This window comes from Frieseomelitta varia, unplaced genomic scaffold (genome assembly GCF_011392965.1).
Source record: "Frieseomelitta varia isolate USP_RPSP 00005682 unplaced genomic scaffold, Fvar_1.2 scaffold_214, whole genome shotgun sequence".
NCBI classification, from domain to species: domain Eukaryota; kingdom Metazoa; phylum Arthropoda; class Insecta; order Hymenoptera; family Apidae; genus Frieseomelitta; species Frieseomelitta varia.
Genome location: NW_025109906.1, coordinates 261,267 through 273,629, shown reverse-complemented (window position 1 = coordinate 273,629; position 12,363 = coordinate 261,267). Strand labels below are relative to the sequence as shown.

The 12,363-nt window shown below is 29.8% G+C and overlaps 1 protein-coding gene across 1 annotated transcript; it reads right to left on the bottom strand.

Annotated features, from left to right (window-relative positions):
• Positions 1–6,296: 6,296 nt before the first annotated feature.
• Positions 6,297–11,770, bottom strand: LOC122527231. Its single transcript, XM_043651225.1, has 8 exons — positions 11,463–11,770; positions 9,523–9,648; positions 9,340–9,460; positions 7,950–8,211; positions 7,067–7,189; positions 6,882–6,972; positions 6,665–6,801; positions 6,297–6,447 (listed from the first exon to the last, which is right to left on the bottom strand). The coding sequence occupies exons 1-8, from the start codon at positions 11,673–11,675 to the stop codon at positions 6,297–6,299; spliced, it is 1,224 nt and encodes a 407-aa protein (XP_043507160.1). The 5' UTR covers positions 11,676–11,770.
• Between the last annotated feature and the right edge of the window lie 593 nt (positions 11,771–12,363).

Sequence of the window (12,363 nt, the reverse complement as noted above, 5' to 3'; positions counted from 1 at the left end):
AGGAACAAAACAAATAATAAATTTATTACTTGTCAGTAATTTCTATCCGGTGACATCATAAACGACGAATTCAAAGAGAAAGCGACGAATTATTGTGTACGGTTCGGTCACTCGTTATGGTCCGCGAATGAGTTGCCAGCGCAACAGACCTGCGATAGTTTCTTCCCTAACTGGAGAATTTTCATCGTGATTTTTCGTGAAATTGTAGAAGTTCAATCGTCTCTGGAAACGTTGAAAAATTGTTCTCACAATGAAATCTGCGAATCGGTGGTCTTGAAGATCAAAGTCTCGCTTTTACAACAAATCTTGAGATCTTTCCTTCCTATTTCGTTGAATTTTGAACAGGACAAAATGTTAGGATTTCCTTGAATGATGTTGAAGGCTCGATAAAATGACATTGAAAGAATCGTACAGCAAATTTTCAGTTTGTTTTTCAAAACAATGATTAATTTATGTATATATAACAAATACACATATATAAATCAATCGTCGTCATATACGACGAAAGAAAATTTCTTACTGTTCTTAGAGACGTTTAAATTTTTTACAGTTAAAAAAAAAAAAAGTAAACTCATCTTTGGAAGAAACAAGCACAGAACTGTCAAAGTAGAGATTCTACGTTTTCAGAACGAGATGTCGTTGATCATTATACGATCATTAACGAAATTATAACAGTTTAAATTGATCGTTGATTCAGTTATGTTTTTCAATGTAGAACCTACGCGACCTCTGGTGACTTCAACGAATGTAAAAGACAGAGTTCGAAGGAAGATCTCAACAATAAGTCGTCCTTTCTTTTCGTCGTATATTTACAAATATATTTTGTTGCTTGTAAGAAAAAAATCGGAAACCCAGAGCTGACGATCGACGCCACCAAGTGATAATTCACTTCGAATTCCCAATTTTCTACCCTCTGTGCCGTTTGGAGGATAAAGAAATTTCGCTGCGCCGCTTCTTCGCGTCGACAGATGCTCTCTTTCATAACGGAGGCTACGAAAATATAACAAGTACTTGCATTATACATTTTATTTGTCGCCGCGAATAAAAAGCATTCGCAGAGGAAGTGAAAACAAAGAGGGACGTATATATGTATATATGTATATATATATATATACTTACATCCACGATAGTCACTATAACACACTTAACACATTTCACACTCTGTTTCACTACTATTTTTCTAATTAATCAATTAACATAATTACTATTTACTGACACGATTATTTTCAACTCTGCAACATTAAGTAGGAAACTTAATTTCGATTCCTCACAGACTAATCTAAATCAGAATTAATATCTTAATATTAATAAATTAATAAATATTATAAATTAATTAATATTAATATATTAATATATAAATTAATTATTATAATTAATTTATAATAAATATTAATATAATATTAATTATAAATTAATTATTATAATTAATTTATAATAAATATTAATATAATATTAATTATAAATTAATTAATATTAATATTTTAATATATAATATTAATATATAAATTAATATTATAATATTAATATCAATATATAAATTAATTAATATTAATAAATTGTTGATAAATTAAAATTACGAGGTTAATCCTTCTTGATCGAGCGAATTAATTCTAAGCTGCCAGAAGGAATTGCTTTCTGAAGAATTGTCGGCAGAGCTGGGAGCAGAGAGGACAAAGCTCATCGAGTCGATTTAATTAACAACAAGTGATTGCTCGCGATAAAATGGTGGGGGGGGGGAGGAGGAGGAGGAGAGACGTTATCAGAGTGCAACGGTCGTGGAGGAATCACCTCGAGACAGTTAAAGATATATCCATCTTGCAGTGGGATCTAGCCTTGTTAAAGGGCCCCTCTCGACTATAGAACGTGGCGCGTGCCCCTGCACCAACTGGGCCCCATGACGAAAGGAGCCGCAAGGTGTTACCCCGCTGCAGATTTCAGGATAAAGAGGGCCGCCGACCGACGAGCGATCGGGGGAAAAGAACCTTGTCCCGCGAGCACTCGCGCGTGAACGTTACAGTCCTTCGGAGGACTTCGAGTCCGTTAACCCGGCAAGGACGCGTATATTTTCGCACCGGTGCTAATCGATCGAACGTGGATCTCTCGTAATCGGTCGCAAATATTATTGAAACACTTTGATCAGTCAGTATTCGAGCGTATACACGTCAGTCGAAAACTTCATTTCGGCACGATTGACTGTGTATAGAAAAAGTTAGAAAAAGTTTGATTATTCTCTTTGGCAAAGTGTATCTAGTCTTTAGTGAATATATCCGATACACCAAAGGAAATAAGAGATTTTGTTTTTGTAAAACACCATAGCAGTTTTTATTGGCAACATAATAAAGGGACATATTCGTGTGAAAGAAAAAATTACCATTTACTTCAAAAATTTGAAAATTTCAATGAGAAGTATTAAAAATGTCATTTTATGTATGGTGTGTTTCACCAATAAAGCTGCTATATTTGCGTTTTATAGAAAAAAATTAAATTCTATTTTGGTGTATCAGAAGGCTAGAGTACCATTTACTTCAAAAATTGCAAATTTCAATCAGAAGTAATAAAAATGTCATTTTATGTGTGGTATGTTTCCTTCGCATTACCAATAAAGCTGCTATTATATATGTGTTTTATAAAAAAAAAAGTTTTAATTATTCTCTTTGGTGTATCAGATATTCACTAAAGACTAGATTACCATTTACTTTAAGCATTGCAAATTTCAATGAGAAGTATTAAAAATGTCATTTTTCATGGTATGTTTCCTCAATATTACCAATAAAGCTGCTATGTGTTTTGTAAAAAAAAAATTTGATTATTTTCTTTGGTGTATCAGATATTTACTAAAGACTACCATAGATTACCATTTACTTCAGAAATTGTAAATTTCAATGAGAAGTAATAAAAATGTCATTTTTCATGGTATGTTTCCTCAATATTACCAATAAAGCTGCTATGTGTTTTGTAAAAAAAAAAATTTGATTATTTTCTTTGGTGTATCAGATATTTACTAAAGACTACCATAGATTACCATTTACTTCAGAAATTGTAAATTTCAATGAGAAGTAATAAAAATGTCATTTTTCATGGTATGTTTCCTCAATATTACCAATAAAGCTGCTATGTGTTTTGTAAAAAAAAAAATTTGATTATTTTCTTTGGTGTATCAGATATTTACTAAAGACTACCATAGATTACCATTTACTTCAGAAATTGTAAATTTCAATGAGAAGTAATAAAAATGTCATTTTTCATGGTATGTTTCCTGTATATTACCAATAAAGCTGCTATGTGTTTTGTAAAAAAAAAAATTTGATTATTCTCTTTGAACATTTTATCACTGGCCATGTCACAAAATTTCCAAATTCATTTTGACACATGAGAAATAAATTCTTGTTTTCTGAAAAAATGCTAAAATTTGGCATTCTCCCTTTTTCCCCCCTTTTTAAAGAACAGAATCATACTCTTTCACTCGGAATATAAAATTTTACGATTTAAAGGTGGTTTGACGATGAGCAACGTCTTGCCATGCAAGTTCAAGTAGGTATTAAAGAAGTAGGGCATTTTTTGCACCACCATGCCTCAAAGAGTTAATCGTTTGCGGTCGTGTGCCATTTTGTCAGACGCGAGTGCCGTGTTGAAACTTCAATTTTCAACATTAATAATACAATCGAAGGAAACATCTAAAGAGACGTAAATAAATGAAATTCTGCCCCAAACCTTGTAGCAGAATCTTGTTTATTCACACGCCATCGGCGCAAAATGGCTGATATTTAATGGAAGATATTTAAACGTATACATCACAGAGAACTTTAATTCTTTATCCTCGAAATATCTTGTGCGTTTCTTTCTTCTGTTTTCTTTTTTTTTTTTTTTTTCAAGAAATAAATACAACACGTGTCCAAATAATTATATTTTTCTTTTTTTTTTCAAGAAATAAATATAACACGTGTCCAAATAATTATATTTTTCTTTTTTTTTTCAAGAAATATAACACGTGTCCAAATAATTATATTTTTCTTTTTTTTTTCAAGAAATAAATATAACACGTGTCCAAATAATTATATTTTTCTTTTTTTTTTCAAGAAATATAACACGTGTCCAAATAATTATATTTTTCTTTTTTTTTTCAAGAAATAAATATAACACGTGTCCAAATAATTATATTTTTCTTTCTTTTTAAGAAATAAATATAACACGTGTCCAAATAATTATATTTTTCTTTCTTTTTAAGAAATAAATATAACACGTGTCAAAATAATTAATTTTTCTTTTTTTTCAAGATTTAAATATAACACGTGTCCAGCGAATAATTATATTTTTCAAGTCGCCACGATTCGTCTCTCGTTAATTCAACGTACGTATATCCAAAGCACATATTGCCTTTTGGATTTTCGATCGAGGAGTATAATTGCTTTCTAATAACCGGCGTCGTAAACTGTGACGGGGTCGTTAACAAGTTTTCATCGACGTACGAGTGACTCGTCCGATAGATACGCGAAACGAAAAATCAATTAAGCCCAGGTGGGAGGTGGGCCACGTGCCGAGTGCCTCTGATAGATCGATGTTGCCGTTTCTCGTGTCGACGATCTATTTTCCTCCAGAAAGAATCGGCCCTCGAGGGCCATATGGCGCGCCGGACATACGGCGTGCAACATCGTTCGTGCATATATTCTCTCTTCTCCTGTGTAATTAGAGAAAAATCGTGCGTACTCTGCGACAGTAACGTCGCGCAGGTACTTTTCTAATCGAGGTGACAATTTTTTTAGTAAGAGCATAAAATTCAAATATCTCAATATTACGTACGTGTGTATAATGTTTGGAATGTTAGAAAAATTTAATAACAATTTTGATATACGACTCTGCAAACAACAGCATGTCACGTGACATTATAGTATAGGTATTTCTGTGATCAGAGTAACGCTACAACTGTGTCACCTAATTTTTTTGGTAAAAGCATAAAATTCAAATACTTTGATATCATGTATATATAATGTAACATAATTTTTGGTAAAAATTTTTGGTAAAAGCATAAAATTCAAATACTTTAATATATATATATAATGCAACATAGATATTTCTATGATCAGAGTAACGCTATAGTTGTGTCACATAATTTTTTTATACTTTGATATCATGTATATATAATGTAACACAGGTATTTCTATGATCAGAGTAACGCTATAGTTGTGTCACATAATTTTTTGGTAAAAGCATAAAATTCAAATACTTTAATATATATATAATGCAACATAGGTATTTCTATGATTAGTGTAACACTATAGTTGTGTTACATAATTTTTTGGTAAAAGCATAAAATTCAAATACTTTAATATATATAATGCGACATAGATTTTTCTATGATCAGAGTAACGCTATAGTTGTGTCACATAATTTTTTTGTAAAAGCATAAAATTCAAATACTTTAATATATATAATGTGACATAGGTTTTTCTATGATCAGAGTAACGCTATAGTTGTGTCACATAATTTTTTTATAAAAGCATAAAATTCAAATACTTTGATATCATGTATATATAATGTAACATAGGTATTTCTATGATCAGAGTAACGCTATAGTTGTGTCACATAATTTTTTGATAAAAGCATAAAATTCAAATACTTTAATATATATATAATGTAACATGGGTACTTTCATGATCAGAGTAACGCTACAGTTGTATCACATAATTACGTTAAATATATTTAAATATCATTTAAAACACACTGAGAACAACAATACAGTAACAATTCTACTATTTTTATTTCAAATACACATTCAGTATCCCAGTCACTCTTAGATATCTACACTTCTTTGTACATTCTTCTTATAACTTCTTTACATAACATGATCATTGTTCACTTGGTCGAGAATTATTGGAGGGAGCATAGAACCATGCAGTAAGAAAATGACGTTCGTGCAACCTTAAAATGTAACAGATAATAAATGTAAGAGATAATAAATAGTAGAATTGCTCGATTAATCTCTGAAAACAACAACGTTTCGTACGCTAACATTAATCATATTTGCATGGAATTTTCACATTCAATTAACGATATATACATAATATAATAATATTATTATATATAATTTATGTATATATATTGTATGATAATATAACATAAATATTTATACAATTTTTGTGTAATATATATACAAATATATTTATACAATTTGTGTGTAATATATAATTAAAAATTATATATTTACACATAAATGAAATAATACACACAAATAAAATTATATATTACACATAAATAAATTAAATTATACACACACGGTGTTTAAAAGATTTAAAGAACGATCAAAATGCAAATCTTACCGCACTGAAACTCTGTAAATTCAAAGTGTACAATTTACAGGCTGTTAATTTCAGCGGCCTCAGACTTCTCGCCAGCATCATCGTCAAAAGTTTCCTGCAACTTATCGACGATTGATACCATTTGCCGTTCGTTCTAAAAATTACAAAGATATCCCTTTGAATCTTCGGACAGTGTCGTTCGTTCGACAATAAAATTTCACTACTTCTTCTAAAATACAGAACCCTGGCTGGGGAATCGTGATCTGAAATCTCGTCGGTGAGAGATGGAACAATGTTCGATTCCTTTTGCAAAAAATAATTCTGCAGCGAACTCTGAAAAAAAAAAAAGAATTGAAAGAAAAAGTCCTTACGCAAATTCGAATATACGTTCGCTAGAATTCGTCAGATGTTGCCCTGGCCAGCTGATGAACAAAAGGTCGCACAGCAGACAAACCGAGAGCGAGACGTATCTGAGCGCCAACGGCGGATTTTCCAAATTGATCACCGTCTGATCGCCGAGAACAAACGAAACAAGGAACAAAAGTCAAAGTGATTGGTGATGAACGACGATGTCAACCTCGTACGGACCTGAAACTGCGTGAAGCTTATGCAAATCATGTCGAATCCAATCATGATGAGGTAACACGTCGTGTTCGCGTCCTCGAGTATGTTGGCGAATCTTCGTTGTTAGCGACGTAAGAAAGACGTAAAGATTGTAAAGAACTTTAAACTTAAGGAACGAAAAATGGAAACGTGGAAGAGAGGATACTGACTCGATTATGTGTTTGTGCAATAGCACGCAGTCCCTGGCATTTTCGTACCATTTGTCGTCGCGTTTACTCGGATGAAGATCTACGTCCGCAGTGTCGATCTCCACGAAGTTCTCTAGCCTCACTCTAGAATTCAAAAGTTAGTATAAAGGCAGTTGAAGTTGAAAATTGAAAAATAGAAACAGTTAAAGTTAAAATTCAAAGCGGAAGTGGTAATTCGAACGTGAATCTGTCGTTGATTTATTTTACAAAGGGATGTTATCGCTATTTAATCGGCTGGTTTTCTTTTCCTGTTTTGCGTGATTCGACATTCTAATGTTTACGATAGTATTCAAAAATATTCGTCACGATATCATATTATATTATATTTGTTTCGATATACTTTAAATATTTTGCAAAGTCGAAACCTTGCTTTCGAATTGAATACATATTAAAAAGATACATATAATTAATTTCTTCTAACATCAAGTCGCGAAACTAATTCTCTGAAATTCAAGATTTCTCGTTGAATAGTTGCACTAGATATTCAATTATTTTTTTTTCATCAATCCTCTCAGTATCCACGAGTTAAGTTTTCGAATTGGGAGAAACAAGAAATATAAAAATAAGATGTGAGACGTAGAAAAAGAAAAGAAGAGTATAAAAGTCGTTCTTATTCTCTTTCTCACTTTTTCAATTCGTTTCGTCGGTCATCGATAGTGCCATACCCCTCCCATAAGTTTCCACTTATTTATTTCCAGTCGAAATTTACACGAAAAGAAAAGACAATGAGAACGAGAAGCTGCATGGATCCACGAAAAGTTCGTTCACAGATTTTTATATCTATTACAGATCCACGTAGATAAAGAATACTTAATAAAGTAATTAATAAGATTAACAAAGATACCTTAGAATTTCACAAAGACCACTCTCGTGTATAACGTACGTAACCATCATGCAGTTGACAGCTAGAACAATCAGAGTATACCCTAACGTGCCAAAGAACGAATGTATCAAGAGAACATTGTAGTATTTGTCCACGTTAACGAAATGTTCGATACGGAATGGCAACGGTCGATCGTCCGATATATTGCAGAGTCCTAAAGCGTCAGCTGCATTCAGCACCAATGGCACGGTCGCAAACGGCGTTATGAATCCGAGTAAAGAAACTGTGATCAATCGCATTTATTAATTAAACAGCCATTCCTGTAAATTTCCAATCACTCCTTCTCATCATCGTTCTTTTGAGACATTTTTTCCGTGGTTCGGTAATAAATATTGATATTATATTTATTATATAATATTAAATGTGAGACATTTTTTCAATGGTTCGGTAATAAATATTGATATTATATTTATTATATATAAATGTGAGACATTTTTTCAGTGGTTCGGTAATAAATATTGATATTATATTTATTATATATAAATGTGAGACATTTTTTCAGTGGTTCGGTAATAAATATTGATATTATATTTATTATATATAAATGTGAGACATTTTTTCAGTGGTTCGGTAATAAATATTGATATTATATTTATTATATATAAATGTGAGACATTTTTTCAGTGGTTCGGTAATAAATATTGATATCATATTTATTATATATAAATGTGAGACATTTTTTCAATGGTTCGGTAATAAATATTGATATTATATTTATTATATATAAATGTGAGACATTTTTTTCAATGGTTCGGTAATAAATATTAATATTATATTTATTATATATAATATATTACATTATATTTGTAATTATTAATATTTATAAATATAATTTGTAATTGTTAATATAATATAATTATTAATATTTATAAATATAATAATTAAAAATATAATATATTATATTTCATTATATATATAAGTCTCTGAGAAAACTGAACAATTTTTTATTAAAATTAAAATTAAATTAAATTATATTATATTATATAAATTAATATTACATTTATTGTGTATATATATATATATATATTAATGTTATATTTTATTATAATATTTTATATATACATAGTATATACATAGTATTTCATTGTATATAATATATAGCAACTTAAAATGAAATCAAATGAATTATTACGTTTTCTTTATGAAATTGTAACAATTAAAAAAATCGGCAATTTTTCACTAGTGATTCAGTTCACCCTCACAACTAAGTTCTTTGATCTAATTTCTATTTAGTATTTTTTTTATTTTCAAACGAGAATTTTCTTTTTTTATTTTTATACGGAATGTTAAATAAAATATTGAGGTAATAACAAGCGGAAATTAATACGTAAAAATCGATCAATCGTCTTACCTACGAAACCGGTGACAAATTTTTTCCCTATCGTGTATTGTTCGTTAAGCAGATCATACTCGTTCCTCCGCTTTTTATAAATTCTCCAGTCGTCCTGCATTATGTCCAGCAAACGTCTCATCTGAATCAATTGCACGCGCCCATTTAACGTTAACACGGTCACAAGCGACGCGACAAACGTACCTGCTCGAAATTGTAAAAGAAATTGATATACTTAGAGATACACATGAAGCTGATCATTAGAGGAGCGAAACTTTCCAGAAACGCTTCGAGATCGTCGGCAATTATGGCAGTCACAAATCCGCCGGCCTAGAAGAAAATTTGCGCGATTTCAAAAACATGAAATTGGCAAAAGTTTGTAAAAATTCGCTCCGCAATCACTAAAGTGTATTTGATCGAAAGTGTATTTTAAAGATTACAAATTGGTCCACCTTGGTAGTTCTAGCGTCAAGTATCCTAATATACTGCTTACAAAAATTAGAGGATATTTCAAAATGAATATGAAATCGATAAAAAAAAGAAGCCTTCGATTTTTTTTTAATTAAACTATTTTATTTAACTATTTCTATTATTTCTATTATAATTATATATATTATATACATTACAATTATAATTGTCTATATTATATATATTACAATTATAATTGTGTATATTATATAAATTACAATTATAATTGTGTATATTAGATATATTACAATTATAATTGTGTATATTAGATATATTACAATTATAATTGTGTATATTAGATATATTACAATTATAATTGTGTATATTAGATATATTACAATTATAATTGTGTATATTAGATATATTACAATTATAATTGTGTATATTAGATATATTACAATTATAATTGTGTATATTATATAAATTACAATTATAATTGTGTATATTATATATATTACAATTGTAATTGTGTATATTAGATATATTACAATTATAATTGTGTATATTAGATATATTACAATTGTAATTGTGTATATTATATATATTACAATTATAATTGTGTATATTATATATATTACAATTATAATTGTGTATATTAGATATATTACAATTATAATTGTGTATATTAGATATATTACAATTGTAATTGTGTATATTATATATATTACAATTATAATTGTGTATATTATATATATTACAATTATAATTGTGTATATTAGATATATTACAATTATAATTGTGTATATTAGATATATTACAATTGTAATTGTGTATATTATATATATATTACAATTATAATTGTGTATATTATATATATTACAATTATAATTGTGTATATTTGATATATTACAATTATAATTGTGTATATTTGATATATTACAATTGTAATTGTGTATATTATATATATATATATTACAATTATAATTGTGTATATTATATATATTACAATTGTAATTGTGTATATTATATATATTACAATTATAATTGTGTAGATTAGATATATTACAATTATAATTGTGTATATTAGATATATTACAATTATAATTGTGTATATTATATATATTACAATTATAATTGTATATATTATGCAGAGTGTTTTGTAACTTGTGGGACCCACTTCGGGAGTTGATTGTACGCCTAAAAATAATGAAAAAAAGTCATATAAATATATGTCCTGTCTGTTTTTTTTATGAGATATAAATTTTATAAACAGAGCAAACTCTCTGTCCGGCCTCTCTTTCCATACATAATAGTAACAGCAATAATTCGTAAGCATGAATTCGCACTGTTTACAAATAATACTTACTTATGATATCTTTCGTGTGACTATTTGAAGATTCAGCAAATTTCGCAATACTCTCTAAATCAGTTCAGTTCTTTTGAACTGTTATTGATATGGTCCGTATACGATGTCATATAATTATATATTACTTATAGTAATAATAATAATAATTATTACTATTATTATTACTTAATATAATAATTATAATTAATTATAATAATTATATCACTATCTTATAATCATATATATTTCTATTATTTTATTTAAAGAACGTCAGAAAAGCAAGCAGCAAGTCAGAAAGATCAAATGCTTCTTTTTTTCCACCGCCTCGCATTCATTTCGAAATATCCCCTAACATTTGTGAGCTTGTTTCTCACAACGAGTGCATCGATACCTGTAGAATCAGTTGAGCGATAATGACGGGAATGAAAACCAGCGACGCGAAACTTCTGTGCTGAACGGTTTGATAAGGCCAGATGCCCATTATAAAGAGCATGTTCTTGTTCAATCGCAGGTATCCGTACTGTGCGCTGTCCATTCCGAGAATCTCGATGCCCGCCGACGTCGAATTTCGATGATCACTCGCCAAAGACTGACCTGTCGCCATCGACTGTAGACAGACCCATCAAATAAAGTTCGTTGGCGATTCGTTCGTAATCGAGTGTCATTAGGTATTCCGTTTCAAACGTAACGTCCGGCGGATAATTGCAGAAGATTGGCTGGCTGAATCTGCTCGGGCAAAGGCTTAAAACCTAAAAACCTAATTGTGCCGATCGAATCGTCGCGTAAAGGATCTATTACGCGCTGCATAAGAAATCAAAGGCGAGCGAGAACGCGCTGCAATTGGAAAGTCTTTATGCTCGTTTTCGCATACGTAATAATACGAAAAATTTCGCGGAACGACCGAGACATTATAGGAAAAGTTACACTCTCGACTCTCTTAAGTTAATTAAAGAACACAGCTTCGACTGCTAATGGACGAACAGTTCTTTATGGTTCTTTGCAGCCAGTGGAGATCTCACGAACGATGGTAATACTCGTAAGAAAGTGAACGAAGTGACACAAAAGTGATATTATTTTATTTTAATTTGTCAAGTGAAATTGAAGTTCGTGGGATTTGCGCGGGAATGCGTTTGAAAAAAAAAAAAAAGAAAAAGAAAAAGTAAGGAGAGAAGAATACGTGAGTATCGTTTATGAAATAATTTTTAATACCTTGCGACACGTGGAACTATATGATATTATAAGAAATCTAAATTGTCTTAAAATTGTTATTTCTTTTCTCGTTCTATTCCATT

Bases quoted from the DNA above. Each gene is read 5' to 3' on its own strand.
- LOC122527231 (XM_043651225.1), bottom strand. From the start codon at position 11,675: ATGGCGACAGGTCAGTCTTTGGCGAGTGATCATCGAAATTCGACGTCG. The intron at 6,973-7,066 runs GTCAGTATCCTC...CTAACAACGAAG, and splicing joins TTGCACAAACACATAATCGA to ATTCGCCAACATACTCGAGG. The intron at 6,448-6,664 runs GTAAGGACTTTT...TGTAATTTTTAG, and splicing joins GAACGTATATTCGAATTTGC to AACGAACGGCAAATGGTATC.